The following is a 20058-nucleotide window of genomic DNA, read 5'->3' as shown; positions in this document are numbered from 1 at the left end:
ATTTTTTGATTTCCATCTCAGGTCTTTCAAAATTAAAAAAATTCGAAAAAATTTTTCATGGGGTCACATTTTTTATTTACCATTTCAAATATTATATAACCTCAAAAAATATTAGGGAAGTCCAGATATACCAAATATATCCTCTTACCTTCTACGTAAGGTCCTTCTTTTGGATGTTCACGAACTCTTAAATTATAGGTTTTGGACGATTTCCGCCTAAGTAGGTCTCTTACACGTTCGTTATAAATTTCTAAGTAGCTAAAATTGAAGACAGATTTGTATTCAGAACAGTTTGATCCAAAATTGGACTCAACCATAGTAGTACTAATATTTAAGTAAATAGAGGGTGCACATTCTAAGTATGGGGGGGAAAAATACATGGATGAGAATTAAACTCGGTATCCAGCCTCCAAGGAGTTTGAAAATCTACCAGTGTGTGGCGGGGTAGGGGAGAGGGAGAAATGGCAATGGACTTATAAGGAAAGAGGAAACATTAAAGACATAAAAACAACAAGGACAACAATAAACCCAAGGGCAGAAGCGAACTGAAGCTAGAAGATCAGGGTATCAGACTACTCAATGCTCAGTCCAACTGACCCAATAGTCACAGATGCAGCCACAGTCTCTGCTGGCCCATGTTCTAAGAATTGGGAGGGCATGCTACACTACTTTTTATTAATAATTTTATTTTAAAATATACTTCAACCTGTTAGTGGTGGGTTAACTAGTTTTTTGGGGGATAGATCAAAATAAGATTGCTTTAGGCACACAGAAAAACAGCATACTCCTTTTTTTGTTTGTTTTTCATGATATTTGTTTAGCTCTTACTATGTCAAATATTGTTCTAAGCACTGGGGTAGATAAATATTAATTAGGTTAGACATAGCCCCTGTCCCCCATGGGGATCACAGGCTAAATAGGAGGGAGAACAGGAGAACTGAGGCACAGAGAAGTAACCTGCCCAAGATCACACAGCAAGCAATTGAGTAGAGCAGAGATTAGAACCCAGGTCCTCTGATGACTCCCAAGTCCGTGCTCTTTCCCCTAGGCCATGCTGCTTCTCAATTCAGTCATAATGTGTATTTCCACTTAAAACACGGTTTAGGAATTAGGGAACTTTCCTCCAACATTGCAAGTCTATTTGGATAGAGTGTACTAATGGAAACATCACAACTGTGTCAAAACAAATGACTTATGGGGCTGTGCAGATGGTGTTGGACACAGTAAAGCACCAGAATGCAAGTCCTCCCTAAATTCAAGGTTTTTCCAGAACACAATCCCACCAGGAGAATTGGGTGTAATGTGACCTAGCCAGTCTTGAAAGTAAAAGGGTATGCCTAATATGGAAAACTAATAACTGGGTCTCTGATCTGACAACCATTCAGATCTCCAGATGGACCCACATTCCTCCAAATTTGACACTAGAAGGCAACCACTGAAGAACCAAAGTGGTGAGCCTGCCTCTAGATTCTGAGCTCCTCCTCTAGACCGTGAGTTTCTTGTGGGCAGGACATGAAAAGCAGTATGGTGTAATGGATACAGTACGGGCCTGGGAGTCAGAGGGTCATGGGTTCTAATTCCGACTCCGCCACTTGTCTGCTATGTTACCTTGGTCATAGCCTCAGTTACCTCATCTGTAAAATGGGGACTGAGACTGTGTGAGCCTCATGTGGGACAGGGACTGTGTCCAACTCGATTTGCTTGTATCCACCCCAGCATTTAGTACAGTGCCTGGCACATAGGAAGCGCTTAACCAATACTATCATTCTTATATGTAAACTACTCTATTGAATTGTTCTCTCCCAAGCTCCATGTAAAGGAGTTGACACTCAGTAAGCACTCAATAAATGCCATTTACTGATTGATTCAAGGCAGAGTTTCTGTGCCAGGAAGCTGAAGTATTCAGTGCAATATGAGCAATTCCTGTGAACACGCTCTCAAAAAAAAATCCCAGGGGAAACACAACACTTTCAAACCCACCTGACTTCAGTTCTAAAAGATGCTTCATCCCATCTTGTGGTTTCCCCTATTCGACTGAAGAGCCCTTCACAAATTCGAGGTATTAAGCCAGAGTCACCCTGCAATGAGATTTTTAAAAATAAACTTCTAAGAATATTTTAATTCACTGAAATAATTCTATAAATGTATCTGCTGCCAGTGGTTTAATCCTGGATTATGAATATAAAGAGACTAATTATCTAGTCTTCATGCCTGATGGTCTAGGATTTAGGCATGAGTAATGAGAGCCATATCTGGAAAGAAATAGAGTGATTAAATGACTAAATTTGGATAAGTATATAAGGCAAAGATATAAAATCCTGCTTACTCGTAGTTTAATTTGTGAGGAATTTTTACAAATATTTAATCAATAAAGGTACTGGAGGTCAGTGCATGAATCCTATTCAAAGAGAAGACTTGCAAAAGGGCACAGAGCAATGCAGCAGTAAAGATCATCAAGAAAAATAATTCCAGATTTATGTAGGCCTTATGTTAACATAATATACAATGTGTTACTGAAACAGCACTTAGCAGTTTCTCATCAATGAACAGTTTAATCACCAGAATACTCAAGTGCTTAGTAGAGTGTTTTGCACACAGTAAGCGCTCAATAAATACAATTGAATGAATGAATACTTAAATCTCATACACTTATAGGTGCCAACTTTTTATTTTGAAAGTGGGGACAAAAGAGAAATACATATTTTGGAGTGTGAGGGTGTGTGAGAGGGACAGGTTTCTAAAAGCAACAAGGTCTGAAAGCCACTAACTGGGGACTTTTCAGCCTTGATTGGAAATTTACAGTTTTTATCAGCTACCTGGGAGAGGTAGGTTGGCAATCAGGTTCAAAAGGCTGTTTGGAATTGACACCTATCCATACACTGATATATTTTCTCCAGGAAATCTATGTTCCGTTAACCCACTACTAAAATATGTCAAAACTAATAGTCAATTTCATGGTTTTCAAGGAGTCTGTAGATGTTTGCATTCCTATCAGATATGCATAAAAAACCACAAACATGGCCCACATAATATAGATCAGAAACCAAATAATGACTATGAGTGGGCCTTTATCTTTGCACACAGTTGCCAATAATAGTTGTAATAATAAAAATCCTTTGGATTTTGTTTGGCTCTTTTGTTTTACCTTTCATATTCATTGACCTCTTTAGCCTCACAACAACCCTATATGATCACCCCCATTTTACAGATGAGGAACTGTGACCCAGAGAGATTAAATGATTTACCCAAGGTCCCGCAGCTGGCCAGGAATAGACAGCCAGTACTAGAAGTCAGCTCTCCTGACTGCCAGCCCTCAGCTCCTTCCTCTAGACCTAATACTAATGGAATTTTTGGAATGCCCAATAAGCACTTAGAATATATAATGAAAGGTTCCTCTCCATATTCTCCCCTGGGTGCTCTACTGTGTTGCCTAGCCCAAGGCAGTAAGAGCATAGGGACAAAATATCACTTTTGACTTTCCATTAAAAAGAAAATGTGACAATAGCTGAAGAAATAAAATTCCAAGGAGGTACTCTAGCTCCTAGTAAATCCGGAGGCTTCCCCAAAGGTGGATGAGATGGCTGTATGGGCTGCTTTTAATGATTATAACTGTAAAGGGTTGACTCTAAAAGATGCCTTTATATGACAGATTATCTCACAAACACAGAAATATTACACCCGATTGCTCTGGCAACTTGAGATGTACTGTCAAGAACTATATGAGCCATCTTTTTTCTGCTCCAAACGAGTGCTTTGCAATACACTGACGCAGGCACAGACCTGGGCGTTTTTTGTTCTTGGAAAAAAACCAACTGTATATTTATTGGACTCCAGTGAAATTTGGCAACCAATAAATGCTAGCTTCACTAGTTAGCACTGTTCTACCAAACCATCTTTTTAATCTGAAAAAAGAATCAGAGGGTATATTATTTGGCTGTAATTAAATTCTGACAATACTGCCAACTTCAGGTATAGTCTCAAGTGTATTTTTTTAATCTGAGCATATTTCTAAACCAAATATTCATTATTTTCTATTTATTCACACAGCACAGCCTCAACAGTTTATAAATCCATCAAATGTATAAATAGTAAAGTTCCTCTCTGCTTTCTGGGTGAAGAGAACTAAAAAACACAAAAAGATAAAACTTTTAAAATGACAGAAAGGTGCTTCTTAAAAGGAAAAACATTAAGCAGATTTTATTCAAATAATTGCTAAAGAAAAGGGAAAAAATGACTCTTTGCCCTAAGGTATTACTTTTTGGGGCCTTTAAGAAAGAACTAACAGTGGACTGGAATCCATTATTGATTTTTGATGCCCTTAAAACTATTTTTAATTTAAAATCTTCTAAAGGAAAAATTCTGCCTTATTACTGTTTTCTCTTATTTCTAAAGAATGGTCATAAGAAAAAACCAACTTAGAATCTGTTGAGCAGTACATGGTGGACATTATCAATCCTAAAAGGAATGCAATTATAAGTGAATTCTTTGTCTACAAAATAATAATAATTAAAAAAACTACATACAGTATTTCCCATCATAGTGTAAGACTTCCCGGATCCAGTCTGTCCATATGCAAATACACAAGCATTATAACCTTCAAATGCAGATTTCAGGACATCAGTGCCAAGATTTTTGAAAACCTGAGAACAAAGCAAAAAAGTTTGTTTTTATTAAATAGCCACAATTTACAGAATATCACTAAGCTTTTATTTGACACTATATAAACTTTTTTAATTTTTATGTTACCTTAATCCTTTATAATCAACTGGCTAGGTTCACACAAGATGAGCCTAGATTTTTTAAAATGGTCCTGGGCAACTTTAGATAAATACCCAAATGTCTCAAATTTGATTCTATTTTGCTAAACTGGAAAGACTCCACAAAAGTGTTCCTTAACTTTCTTGTTCACTTAATGTCCTGGACTTTTAAAAAAAAATATTTGTTAAGCACCTACTATATGCCAGGCACTGTACTAAGTGCTGGGGTAAATACAAGCTAATCAGATAGGACACAGTTCCTGTCCCACATGGGTCTTAAGCCCCATTTTACAGATAAGGCAACTGAGGCACAAGAAGTTAAATGATTTATGCAAGGTCATATAGCAGACTCGTGTAGGAACCAGATTTAGAACCCAGGTCCTCTGACTCCTAGGTCATACTCTCTCCACTAAGCTATACTGATTCGCGTTTCCAAGCTTCCAGGTCCAGGCTGTAGCGTTCTCAGAATATGCTCAGTTTTAGTCTCCACAGCATTCTGGGACTCGATCTTACAAAATTCTGGGAAATTTTAACCACATAATTCATCTGCTTTCTCCACTTTTGTGTCAGCAAAAGAGAGGAGAGCATACAAGTTACGTGTACTGTCCCAATGTCCTGTTTTGTATCCAAAATTAAATCATTTAATCCACCTCCCTATGAATCAGTGAAGGCAAATAAGACAAACAGGCAAAATTCAAAATTCAAAATTTAGTATTATTCATGGATCAAGTCTTCAAATAAAAATAAGCATAATAATAATAATAATGTTGGTATTTGTTAAGCGCTTACTATGTGCCGAGCACTGTTCTAAGCGCTGGGGTAGACACAGGGGAATCAGGTTGTCCCACGTGGGGCTCACAGTCTTAATCCCCATTTTACAGATGAGGGAACTGAGGCACCGAGAAGTTAAGTGACTTGCCCAAAGTCACACATAAGGAAGCATTATCTGATCATTCCTTCTTACCCCTCTTTCCTCTGTAGAGGTTTATAATATTCATGCCTAGCACCAAAATCATTGATTTTAAAATATATTCATGTATTTTAGAATGAGAAAAATACATAAAACTATTCACAGAAACACGTCCACACAGTGGGCATTCAGCATACATCAGCTGATGATGAAAATGTGCTTTTAATCCATTGAAATACAGAGGATGTCGATATAATAATGGAGTTGGTGGTAGTGGGCCCTTTGGGCCTCTCAAGATCCCATAGAAAGTTAGGTTTGGCAGACCACCAGGGTGAGAAAGAACGGAGACTCAGAATTACAAATAATTTCATTTTGGTATTTTTTCACATGTCACAGAAAACTCACCAAGTGGATCATTATAAACTGACTATTGGAGTGAGCAAATTTCCATTAAATGATGAGGTCTTTGTTTCTTAACGAGAAAGGTTCAGACAACAGCCCGAGTCAAATGTGAGCTTTTACTTTCAAATAGAAGCTACTTGGGGGGGTACCCAGAAAATAAAGCCCACTGAACTAGAGCCAGGAGCTGGGTTAGGGCACACTTACCCCAAGACAAGAGAAAGTTAAGCCAAATTAGGCATCTTCCTGGGCAATGCCCTGGCCCAATCTGTTGCCCATCCACCTCCATGTCAAACAGAAACTCCTTTCCATTGGCTTTAAAGCACTCAATCAACTTGCCCCTCCTTCCTGACCTCACTGTTCTCCTACTACAACCCAACCTGCACACTTTCCTCCTCTATTGCTAATGCTATCTCACAGTTGACCTCTCGCCCACATCCTGCCTCTGGCCTGGAACGCCCTCCCTCTTCATATCCTACAATTACTCTCCCCTGCTTCAAAGCCTTATTGAAAGTACAACTCCTCCAAGAGGCCTTCCCTAAGCCCTCATCTCCTCCTCTCCCTTCTGCATCACCCTTACACTTAGATTGGCTATCTTAACTCACCTCTCCCTCAGCCTCACAGCACTTTCGGGCATATCCGTAATTTAATATATTAACGTTTGCCTCCCATCTAGACTGTAAACTCGCTGTGGACACAGAACATGTCTTCCAACTCTGTGATACTGTACCAAATGCTTAGTACAGTACTCAACACGCAGAAAGCACGCAATCATTACGATTGATTGATTCTGTTGCCTTATATCTTGCTCTACTGTAAACTCACAGGGCTTCATTTTTTTTTTCTGAACATCCCCTGGGTAACTTCCCCCAGCACCCTGCAATGAGACTGCCTTTTCCCAATCCCAAAATGCTCCATCTCCTCATTCAGCACGTTTATCCTTGAAGTAGCTTCATGGAAGTAGCTTGCAGTTGTCCTCCGAAAATCACTCACAACCTTGCTTTAAGCAGAGTGCAATCTTCATACCCATAGAAAAGGAGATTCACTTCCAGAAAACAATTTTAAATGCCTACCCGCCTCCCCTGCCCAGAAGGTCCTGGTACAACTTTCCCTGTCCGTCCTCCAAATCCCTATTACATTACCCTATTTATTTTGTTAATGAGATGTACATCACCCTGATTCTATTTATTTGCTATTGTTTTAGTGAGATGTTCTTCCCCTCGATTCTATTTATTGCCATTGTTCTTGTCTGTCTCCCCCGATTAGACTGTAAGCCCGTCAAAGGGCAGGGACTGTTTCTACCTGTTACCAATTTGTACATTCCAAGCGCTTAGTACAGTGCTCTGCACATAGTAAGCGCTCAATAAATACTATTGAATGAATGAATGAAATCGCAGCTGAAGCCCAGGCATAGTTACCCTTGGGTCCTGTGGCGGCTGTCAGCAATGGTTTCGTGTATCTCCCAACACTCCATCACACCACCAGGTATGGGGAGAGTTCAGAAATCACCGAGAACTGCTTGCCTTGATGGGGCTGGCCTGCAGCAGGTTGGAAGTCGGGACATAGCTAAACATGACTTCTTTCCAAATATCTGTATTTGCTTTAAAAACACATTCAAAGGAGAAGCAGTTTTCTTTTTAAGTGTTCACTACAGCAATAATAATAATGTTGGTATTTGTTAAGTGCTTACTATGTGCCGAGCACTGTTCTAAGCGCTGGGGTAGACACAGGGGAATCAGGTTGTCCCACGTGGGGCTCACAGTCTTAATCCCCATTTTACAGATGAGTAACTGAGGCACAGAGAAGTTAAGTGACTTGCCCACAGTCACACAGCTGACAAGTGGCAGAGCCGGGATTCAAACTCATGACCTCTGACTCCAAAGCCCATGCTCTTTCCACTGAGCCATGCTGCTTCACTGTAAGCAATGACTTACAAGGAACTCATGCAGGTAGTTTCAGGAAAACCAGCTCATCAGCATTTGAGTCCCGTCAAGAAAGAACCTGCCACTAGGCTGATAGTCATGTTTGTTTAGGTACAGGACTAAATGAGCTGGGGGGGGGTCATCGGTCCCAGTTCATTTTTTAGCCTGTTTATTTGGAAACATTTAAAGAAATTTAGTGGGATCACACATTTGCAGTGCCAAACCATTATGACTGCAGATGCATTTCACTACAAATAACAGCAGACCTTGCAATTGGAAAGATAATAATGCTGATTAAAATCTACCTCGCTTGGAAATTACCTTCCCAATGTCTCATTTCAGAATCCTTAAAGGCCAACAGTTATCCACCAGAGGGCACAGCAAAGTCATAAAAGACTTTACCCACCCCAACACACCCAAAACTAGTTTGTCTATCACATGAATTTAAATAGACACAGAGCTCATCAATATTTCATTGCTATTCTCTGACAACCTCAAATTAGAAGCATTTTACAATTCCTTGGTTTTTAGTCTGTCGATGACAGCAGGCCATATCAAGCCTGTAAAGTACACAGCTACAGAATTTAATTCCCAATTCCACTCAAATATGATTCTCCAAATTCTAAAACAGATAGAAAGGAATTTGATTAAACATAGTTAACCTCAGTCATGTGGAGAAACTGGAGAAACTGGCATGGAAATTTACTCTCCACTATCCATATATTTTAATGTAATTAGTTCATTTTACCTGATCAATCATTTCATTTCAGAAACTCAGTTTTCTTCAAAAGTAAAATGGGGAAAATACTTGTTATCTCTCTCTAAGGCTTAAACTGGACCAGGATATACTTAGGTTAAGGAAGAATATCCTGACTGTGAGGCTTGGACACTGGATTCTTTAGGAGATAGCGGGAGGTCTTAAAAAATAAATTGGCAATCACTAGTATTTACAGGCTGTAACAGCACAGTCCTACATTAGGCACTGAGGGGATTATAGAATAAGAGGATGGTCCAGCCCTCAAGGAACCTAGGACAAAATAGACAAGGCAAAAAAAATTATAAGTTCTCATATTCTAGGGATAGCTTAATAATGGTTTTGTCAAAAGAAAGAGACCAAAAAGGGAGGAAATAAAAGACTAGCAAACTCTCTAGCTTCCTTCTAGTCCTGAAACTAGAAACCCAGGTGTGCTATGGCAACTCAGAAGTACTATAAGAAAGGCATTTACTAAATTTAGCCTTGGCCCATTATAGCCTTTCCGAATTCAAAGGCAATTTAAAATCTAAGGGTTTATTTCAAATCCCAGGTTTTGAAGAGTGAGAATGCAATTTAAATAATGGGAGCGATTAACATAACATTCACAAAACAAATATAGTTGTTCTTCATATTCAAATATTATGCTACAGACTATGGTTGCCACCCATGTATGATGGGTATAACGATCAGCTAATAATGTATAAACAGAGCCTGCCAAGCTGTTTATATGAAAATATATCAACTGTCTGAGAATCACCAATATGTGTAGAGGTAACTGAGAGACTCTTTTTTCCTTTATGCAGGTCTAATTCCTCCAGTGCCACAATCACTCCTGATCAATATAAAGTCCTTCTGGTATATTTATTTCATCTAGACATTAGAAAGTCATATTCATATTAATAATAATAAGCAACTATGGCATTAAAATAATAATCATATTATTTTTTAAGTCCTAACTATATGCCAAGAACTGTACTAGTATGTAGTAAAGAGCTGGGTTAAATACAAAATAATCAGCTTGGACACAGTTCCTGTCTCACATGGGACTCAAGTCTAAGGACTCACTTGGGGGTTTAGGTTGAGTAAAACTTTGAAAGAGAAGAACTCGTGACTATATTTAGATCTCCAACCATGAGACTAGGAGAGTCAGCTGCCCAAAGATAAGGAATGTTGTAGATATAATGAATGAATAAAAAAGGAGGTGGGGAAATTGGAGGGTTACTTCCATGTTGGAGCAGAGGGAGTACAATTCAGTATTTCTCAAGGTCACTAGTCTATCAATTGTATTAAGCATTTACTCTGTGCAGAGCACTGTACTCAGCACTTAGGAGAGTACAATACGGCAGAGTTGGTAGGCATGTTTCCTGCTCAGTCAAGTGAAGAACTTGACATGTCAGAAGAGAGAGTTGAAGAGCCAGATCAAGAAATAACTTTGTGCACACAGTTATGGCCTTATGTGATTAAATTGTATTTTGGGACAAAGGACTGCTTTATTTGAGATTTGGTGTGGATTTAATGTTAACTGTTCCCTGTTTGGCACTGACTGGGAATCCCTTGCTTTGACACATTTAACTGTGGACAGAGAACACGTGTACCAACGCTACTGTATTGTGCTCTCCCAAGTATTTAGTACAGTGCTCTCCACACAATAAAGCTCAATAAATTTCATTGATGGACATAAAATTATATCAAAACAGGACAGCATCCTACTATACAGCTAGCAAAACATCCCAAGTTCAGGTGAGAGGGGATAGTTTCCATTAATATTAAGTTCACAGCTTCAACCCCACCCCTTCTTTCATCTGCTACTCCACAACTTTCTCATCACTCCACAAAATATACTTGCTCTTTGCCTTACATCTAAGTACCAAATGTTTTCTTTAGCATTTTTAATGTTTTTCACATCGGCCAGTGTTCTAGGCATTTGTCTATTACTGGACTCCTCGGCTGATTGCAAGTTTTATTTATTGAGCACTTACTATGTGCAGAGCACTGTACTAAGTGCTTGGACGAGTATAACATAATATAACCGAGTTGGTAGACACATTCCCTGCCCTATATGCCTGAGGAGCTACCAAATCTGGGTAAATATAGTTTCAATTTAAGCAATTTAAAGAACAGAAATTAAAGGTACTTTACCACAGCAAAACAAAAGGCAACGTGAACATGAGATAGACACTAACTACTATGGATACTGATTCTTCATTTCATGATGAGGCAACAGTGACATCGAGCAATAACCTGAGTATTTTGAGTAGCCCCATTTAGGGCAGCACAATTCACCCAATGCACACCTGGCTCACTAGAGGAGCAAGCGCGAAAGTGCACGCACGCACACATCCACACTACCTCTCGCCCCAACCCCTCCGAAATCTACTCCTCTTTTCTCATAGCTTTTCACATTACTACCATAGGTCTAATCATAACTTTCAGAATGCCCCAATAAACACACGTATTTCCACTGTAAGCAAAAGTACCGTTAATTGCTAGGTTTATGCAAATTACTATAAGAACAATGTACAAAGATTTTTGAGGCGAGGGTACGTAAAATAAAATGTCCCTTCAACCTGCTACATGAAAAAACGGGCTAAAAAAAACCCCATACCATTTCTTGAGTTATATAGTTAGGACTTTTACTATCAGCCGAAAAATAAGAAAAGTCATAGGTAAAGGTTTTGGTCCGTTCTCTTCCGGTATCCCCAGATCCTCCCTCTGGTATCTAGAAAGGAAAAAAAAAATAATCATTTGCATCTTAGGCATGCTAACTACTCCTCACATAAGAAGTTTCACCATGCAATTTTCATTTGAATTCAGGACATATTTTAAAAATTCCTTTTAGAGAATGTGTTTAGAAGATATTCTGATTAAATGAATGCCAACTAATATATTTGAATGGTTCAAATACTGAAAGAATCAGCAAGAGCTCTTCAAAGAAAAGGTTCTATAAAGACAAGGGCCCTTACGGCATTCTGGCTCACACTCTGGGGTTAACGTAACACTCTCCAACCTCAGTCTCAAAGTCTGACCCACAATAGCAATGGAGCTAATGGAGCGAATAGTAGTGGAGAAAGAAGAGGAGAAGGCAGAAAAATATTAATAATAACAGTGGCATTTGTTAAGCACTTACTATGTATTATACTAAGCGCTGGGGTGGATACAAGCTAATCGAGGTGGACACAGTCCCTGTCCCACGTGGGGCCACATTCTCAATCTTTTAGACTGTAAGCTTGTTGCGGGCAGGGAATGTGTCTGCTAACTCCGTTGCATTGTATTCTCCCAACTACTTAGTACAGTGTTCTGCACATAGTAAGCTCTCAATAAATACGATGGATGATGATGCTGCGGGAATGGTGGGGAAGTTTACTGGAGTTCGTGCTTGAAAATGCCCATATTAGCCTACCAGTAATTTACTTTAGCGTCTGTCTCTCGAGCTCCACTGTAAGCACCTTAAGGGCAGGGGTCATGACAACTAATTCTAGTGTACTCCCCCAAGCATCGAGCACATTGCTCTGTACATAGGAGATGCTTGATAAATTCAATTGATTGGCAACAGAAATTTTAAAAAACAGTCGTTAATGGATTAAAGACTCCTTGAAAACCAGGGCTGTGTCTTTTCTTCCTTTGCTAATTCCCTAAAAGGTTTTTGAAAATGTTTTAAAGACAATTGTTTTGTGAATGCAGTTCCTACTGGGGGGTTCTTATTGTCAGCGTGGCTCAGTGGTAAGAGCACAGGCTTGGGAGTCAGAGTTCATGGGTTCGAATCCCAACTCGGCCACTTGTCAGCTGTGTGATTTTGGGCAAGTCACTTAACTTCTCTGTGCCTTAGTTACCTCATCTGTAAAATGGGGATTAAGACTGTGAGCCCCACGTGGGACAACCTGATTCCCCTGTGTCTACCCCAGTGCTTAGAACAGTGCTCGGCATATAGTAAGCGCTTAACAAATACCAACATCATCATTACTGTCCCCTACCTACAATTTCCTCCTGATGTTCAAGTAAGACAAAAAAGAGCTTCATGACTTAAGATGGTAGGGCTTAGGAAGATTCATTCAATCGTATTTATTGAGTGCTTACTGTGTGCAGAGCACTGTACTAAGTGTCTTCTGATCCTTAAGTTATAACAGTAGGACTCCAAGAGAGAGCTGAAAAAAACTTGCCTTTAAGTTTGTGATAGTTGTTTTGTTTTTTTCCATGTGAATAATAAACTTGGCCTCCAAATCCTTCTCCCTGCAGATAGAAGAATACAGTGTGTCAGGATAGGAGCAAACATTAAAGACAGAATTTACATGCAGTGAGAACTACTGTACTTCCATTACCAATTTTTTCCACAGGTACACTCAAAATCACTCTGATTCCCTCCCTTGCCCAGCATGGGAGCCAAATATTTAACCTTATTTCACAGGCATACTGAATCAGAATCTACTTTCCAAGTCTTACACTCTTGCCAATCAGAATCAATCCAGTTTTGGGACTGACACACCTCTTTAACAGCAGATAAGCTAGTCCTTAAAGCAGGAACAGACTAAATGACAAAGGTGAATAACAAAACAAAGGGGAAGTAAACCAGATATCAGTAACCACCCTAATGATCACTTGAGGTTGGGTGTGTCAGTCCTTTCAAGGAAATAAAATATTATGGGTGAAAACTGTATTCCACCCAAGCATTTGGAGTAGCAGGCCATCAGTCAACTCCCTATATCATTTAAGAAATATGAATCTCCAGAGTTGACAGCCTTTCTATCATATGAAAAAAAAATTAAGTTTAAAATCTTATTTGTGCTTTGATTGGGTAATAGATCACACTGAGCTATGTGAAGATTTAGGATCTGTTCCCATGTCTCTGCAGCAAATTACATTCCTAAACTATGTCAATTACATCCTATAACTGATTTATTTGGGAAGACCAGCAAGTGGGTTATAAGCCACAGGAAATAGGCCAAAACAAGATTACTAAATTTCCAAAGAAAAAGTCTAAGTGATCTTGAAATATCCAAATAATAGAGCACATCAGTTGAAGGCACCTTAAGGTGGGATGTTGCGGAAAGGGATAACAGCATGACTTGTTCTACATTAGAAGATTAACTCGGAAATACATGAAATAATCCTCAGGAATTCTAATGGATTTACCACAGTTTTGTGAGTTGGTCATTTCCCAGATCACTTTAAACACAGACGCGTGGGCGGGCACACACACACACACACTCACACACACACACACACTCCCCACCACCCCAAGTGACTGTGAGGCTCCAGAAGAAGGTCAGTGCCTTCTTGTAGACCTGACTTCAATGCAGTTCCAAGGTCTTCTAAGAAAGGTTGCCTGGGTTTTGAGATAGACCATACTCTCAACAAGAAGGTCGACGAGGATGTTTATATTTTGGACAAATTCATATTAACTTTGTTTCAGTAGCGAGATACAAGGCAGCAGAAAACAGTACCCTGGTGAAAATACTTTCAAGCACACTGTAGCAGGGCCAGGGGGTGAAACAATCCACTTTTGGGGTTGGCTTTAAATCATTTTGCAAACCAGCTGCACCAACCCAGAGTAAGAGAGAATGAATGTTATCAAATGAAGAAGAGGCCCTGGACTAGGACTTCATCCTGGGATGTCTCAAGGTAAACCTTCAGGCTCTTTCCAACTGCCACTGCCTTGAAATCTCTCACTTCTCATGCCACAGAAGCTGCTTGTTGCCCAACTCCACCTTTCCATTCTGCCATCTCTACTGGGGAAAACCTGTTCCTACTATCACCAAGAGTTTCCACATGGCCTCACACATCCCTGCAGAGCCAAGGGTGGTTAAAGTAAGCTCAGGGGACACCCCAACACCAAAAAGCAAGAAAGCCCCAAGCAGTACCAGGACTATGTACTAACTTCTGGCCTCTCACAGATACCACGTAAGACTCAAGGGCTCAATAGAGCTGACTTTGGGGCACCTACAACTTATGTAGCACACAATAATGATAATAATGTTGGTATTTGTTAAGCGCTTACTATGTGCCGAACACTGTTCTAAGCGCTGGAGTAGATAAAGGACAATCAGGTTGTCCCACGTGAGGCTCACAGTCTTAATCCCCATTTTACAGATGAGGTAACTGAGGCACCGAGAAGTTAAGTGACTTGCCCAAAGTCACGTAGCTGACAGGTGCCACTTTTTCTCCCTGCCATGGTGAAGCAGTGCAGGACTGATGAGAAGTCCTGTTGATGAGAGGATTTACACTTCCTAAGGCCCAATCCCTGTCAGAGGACCAAAATACTTCCTTGCCTCCCCTGTATTCTATTCTTGAAAAATACCTTCCCAATAGCACTAATGCTTTGCTGAAATTCTGACCGGCTATAAAGACGTCCAAATGACCCCTTCTTCCCATGGCCTGGTTGCTTTGAACCACAAATAATAGATTAACTCTGGAGTCTATGTCCACTGTCATTTGCACACTCAACACAATGATTCAACTCCCTCATTTCAGCTGATCTTGAAACATCTTCCAAAAACCGGCATCACAAGTCATCAAAAAGCAGTGGACCTGCTCACTTGGCAGGAAATAAGTTACTGATGCCTGATATCTAAAGCAAACCCAGAACAATGAATGGCTGGCAAATTTACTACCCTCCAAAGGGTCTGGTTCCACTGAAACTTGATCTATACTACAGTCTGAGCAGCTTCTCAGCATTGCTAGTGCAAACCAAGTCCCGCTGTGTACCATATGAAAAGAAAATGGAGTTCGCAACCCTGTGACCTCATAGTGTGAAACTCACTTTGATGAAATCAACATGCCACAAAGCTCAATTGTCAAGAAAAATCATACCTGAGGAGATATTTAGCCAGGCCCAGATTTGAAAAAGATTCTGGGTCACTCTTTCAAGCGGTTCTACTATTCTGCACCAGCTTCTTGGAAAATATCAGGAGGAAAAGCTCCCAAGTTCAAGCTCCAACATTAATTGCATAGTTATGGGTCATAGCCCGAGCTCCATACTTTGATGCCAACTGACTCAAATCATACACAGCATATTTTTACAGCCTCATCTTTTCTTCTTTCACATGATCTATTAGTTTAGTCGAAATTATTCTACTCAATTAACACAGCTAGGATGTAGGTGGGTTATCAGAAACTCCCACATGTTCCAGCGGCTCAAAGTATTTCACAGATTCATCCTCAACAAAAAACAAGCACTGGTCATAGACTATTAAAAATAAAATTGCAATGACTGTTCAAATACCCATTCAATACAAAACATTCTTAATCATATTTACTGGCTACTTACATTGTGCAGAGCACTGTAGTAACTGCTTGGGAGAGTACGATATAACAGAGTTGGCAGACATATTCCCTGCCCATAAGAAGCCAACAGTCTAGCTTTACAACCTACATCAGATCTAGAAGGTAGAGGTTGTGTTCTTGAAAATCTTAACATTCTCAATAATACACCCTTTAGTGCCCCAGCTCTGATCAATGTCACCTGAATACTTAAAACCTTGTCTTCCTACACCACTTCATGTTGAAACCAGACACTGAAGGAAGAACATGTCCTAATTCCTTAATATAGTTCTTCCAAGCACATGGAAGAAGCATGTGGAAAACGAGTACTGGCTGTATTACAAATAAGCAAATACCATGTACATTTATCCTGCACAGTACTGACCATTCAACTCACTCCTGCACTTTACCACAGCAAAAGCCCCAACATCTTGACACAAAAGGCAGCCCACCAATATTCAGGACTTTGCTAGTTACTGGAAATTATTTGGGGGCAGGGGGGAGGACAGAGAAAATGGTCTCCTCTCAGTATTGACCTAGTGTTATAGGAAGTCGAGGAAAGCCTCCCCCTCTAAACTATAAGGTCACTGTGGGCAGGGAATGTGGCTGTTTATTGCTGTACTGTCCCAAGCACTTAGTTCAGTGCCCTGCATACAGTACGTGTTCTACAGATATGATTAATTGATTGATTGAAATTCTGGCTGATCTATTTTAAGATCAAGGGTAAACAAGCCTATTTTCACTGCACCCTCCCAAGCACAGAGAACAGCCCATATTACACAGTAGGCACCAAATATGGTGTTCTATACCCAGTTGGAGCTCAAGATATATTAATCAATTTAAAAAGCCAGTATCCAGAAAAGAGAAATAACAAAATGATCACGGTAGAAGGAAGGAGCTATGGGAGAAGGGGAGCAAAGGGGCATGGAGGGTAGGGAATCTCCAAAAGGACCAGTACTCAAATATCACTGATCAACTGATTAATTGGTCTTCTCGATTCTATTATACAGTTCTTTGTGCACTTATGAACATATCTATAGATTATCCAATTACATTAATGTCTGTCTCCCCCTCTAGACTATAAGCTCATTTGGGGGAGGGGCGGGGGGGGTTACAGTATTTGTTAAGCCCTTAGTATGTGCCATGCACTATACTAAGCACTGGGGTAGACTCAAGCTAATCAGGTTGGACTTGGTCCATGTACCACATGAGGCTCACAATCTTAATCCCCATTTTATAGATGAAGTTAAGTGACTTGCCCAAGGTCACACTGCAGACAAGTGGTAGAGCTGGGATTAGAACCCAAGTCCTTCTGACTCCCAGACCCATGATTTATCAACTAGGCTTATACTGCTTCTCGTTGTGGGCAGGTTACATGTCTACCAGGTCTGCTGTACTGTACTCCAAGCGCTTAGTACAGTGCTCTGCAGAAAGTAAACAGTCAAATACCATTGACTCACTGATTGAATTAGACCTAGGTTATAATAAAATAAAGATGGTATTTGTTAAGAGCTTACTACATGTCAAGCGGCGTTCTAAGCACTGGGGTAGATATGTCGAGCACCGTTCTAAGCTAATCAGGATGGACACAGCCCCAGTCCCACATGGGGCTCACAGTCTTCCCCATTTTACAGATGAGGGAACTGAGGTGCAGAGATGTTAAGTGACATGCTCAAGGTCACACAGCAGACAAGTGGCAGAGCAAGGATTGGAACCCCGGTCCTTCTGACTCCCAAGCCCGTGCTTTAGCCATTAGGTCATGGTAGCTGAGTTATATGAGAGTTCCAATTTGGGGAGTAAGGAAACACCATCTATGAAATGGATGAAAAAGACAGAAGTAAAGGATTTCCCAACCTCAGGGTTGTCAATACATAATGAAACATGAAACACCATAATGAAATGTGTTAAATGCCAAAACCTGGACAATGAAGCAGAAAGCAAAGCTGAAATAAGTGGCTTATGAGAATTCCTACACATTTAAAAGTTGAAAGAAGCTAACACATGGGCTCTGCAGTAAAAAAAAAAAAAGCATAAATAAGATTTATTTTAAAAGGTCTCTGTTTTAATAGAGCTCCAGGCACCGCAGATTGTAATTCTGAAATTGAATAAAACCTCCCTTGCTATGGAATCAGATGGAACTGCTAATTATTATTATCTCTAATCAAAGTCAGGGAGTGCTTTCAGAGAACACTGCTAGGTACAAAGCCTTCTGAATCCTTAAATTTCCTAATGTCTTGAAGGCAATGAAAATCATATTATATTGTTTAATTCCACCCAAATTCTTAATTTTATTGAAAATCACTTCAGAATATTTACACTATCCTAATAAGAAGTCAAAATAAGAGACCATTTTAAATGTGTTTGTTGCTATGTAACAACTCCCACAAAAGGTAGCAATGTTCTTCTCTTCTAAAGAGCTGAAATTCACAGTTCAGTTTTAACTACACCAGCAAGAAGATCAAACCAGACCAAATTGGATGAGATTACACTTACATGAGACCACAGTGTACAAACTAGCACATTTATGAACAGCAAATTTATGTTCATCAAGTTTCTAAAGATAGACACCAAGCTAAAACAAGTCTATAAATACTTTGCAGAGTTGGGTTTTTTGCCTCCTAAAGGCAGATTTCTTTTCCCCCCTATAGTAAAATCCAAAACAGAAGCTCACTAAGAAAGCTCTCTTTCTCCACCCACATAGTGACCATGGCATAAGAAGCTTTTTGTCTCCTCTTTAATCAGGGCAAAGGAAAGAAACAGGGAAGTATGTGGTCACCATATTTTTCTCTTCCAGAATATGTCATGAACAACAGAATTACAAAATAAATGAAGCCATTCTATCTCCTGTTGGCTTCTTATTTAAAATCACGCTTTTCAGTGTTGATACATGGACACAATTTTAATGTAGAGATTGGGCTCATGGGCTAATATATAGGAAGGGTGGCCACAAACAGCAAGCTACCAGATATAGAAATGCCAATGGTGTCCTATGCATTATACTGGGCACACTTAATGATATTATAAGTTCTATTTAGCAGAAAATGCAACATTCGCTCAACCCTGGAGTGTTTCTCTTAGAACACTGACTCCCCTCCCCTGCCCCATCGCACCCCAATTTCTCCCATAGCCTTTCCATTCCTTTCCCAGGTCCCTCTGAACATGGGCACGGCTTCCAACCCCTGGAACACAGAAGCGGGAGGCATGGCAGAGGAAGTTGGACACTGAAAGTAAATGTCCGGTGTGGGAGGCAGACTGGCTGAAAAACCAGATAATAATAATAATGTTGGTATTTGTTAAGCGCTTACTATGTGCAGAGCACTGTTCTAAGCACTGGGGGAGATACAGGATCATCAGGTTGTCCCACGTGAGGCTCACAGTTAATCCCCATTTTACAGATGAGGTAACTGAGGCACAGAGAAGTTAAGTGACTTGCCCACAGTCACACAGCTGACAAGTGGCAGAGCCGCGCGCCAAACTCATGACCTCTGACTCCGAAGCCCAGGCTCTTTCCACTGAGCCACGCTGCTTCCAGATGCCTGGACATTCTATGTAAAGGCTTAACACGAAGAAGGTGCTGCCAACAAACTGGACCATAATTGTCCCTATCTTTCAGAGGATTCCCACTTCAACTCAGTGTGGAAGAAGGGGCATTGCTAATTTCTAGTAACGGGACCAGGATTTTTTATTATTTGTCAGCTTCCTCACTCCACAAAGCAATTCTACATTCTAAAGAAAATATTTTCCTTAATTTGGTTGATGGCATTCACACTGCAAGGACTTCAATCAATAAATCTCCATGAGAGCGTCCTGCGTGGCACAGATGTTTCAGAAATACATTAAGTAAAATAGACACTAAATAACAAAAGACCATTTCACTTTTTAAAAACAGCTACATTGATTACCCCAGCTATATCTTATATTCCCTATCTGATGATCACCGTCAGAACTCTGTGCCCCGGTCACCATGAGCTCTTTCCAAAAAAAATTTAGAACCAAGTGGAGAAATAAATATGGCCACTAAACCTACAGTGGCTCCTAACTGCCTCCAAGGTTGCCACAGAT

General features: G+C 40.0%; 1 protein-coding gene across 6 annotated transcripts in view; it reads right to left on the bottom strand.

The window, feature by feature from the left end:
• KIF16B (kinesin family member 16B) overlaps positions 1–20058 on the bottom strand; it is a 212348-nt gene that overhangs the window by 176568 nt on the left and 15722 nt on the right. For all 6 annotated transcript variants that reach the window (XM_029072597.2, XM_029072598.2, XM_029072599.2 and 3 more), the window contains exons 2-6: positions 12900–12969; positions 11348–11461; positions 4524–4640; positions 1981–2078; positions 149–258 (exon numbers count right to left, since the gene is read on the bottom strand). In XM_029072597.2, the coding sequence (XP_028928430.1) occupies positions 149–258; positions 1981–2078; positions 4524–4640; positions 11348–11461; positions 12900–12969 (509 nt within the window). The remainder of the gene's footprint in view (positions 1–148; positions 259–1980; positions 2079–4523; positions 4641–11347; positions 11462–12899; positions 12970–20058) is intronic.

Source organism: Ornithorhynchus anatinus, chromosome 9 (genome assembly GCF_004115215.2).
Source record: "Ornithorhynchus anatinus isolate Pmale09 chromosome 9, mOrnAna1.pri.v4, whole genome shotgun sequence".
NCBI classification, from domain to species: Eukaryota; Metazoa; Chordata; class Mammalia; order Monotremata; family Ornithorhynchidae; genus Ornithorhynchus; species Ornithorhynchus anatinus.
Note: the sequence above shows the minus strand (reverse complement) of the source record. Positions and strands in the feature narration are given on the sequence as shown.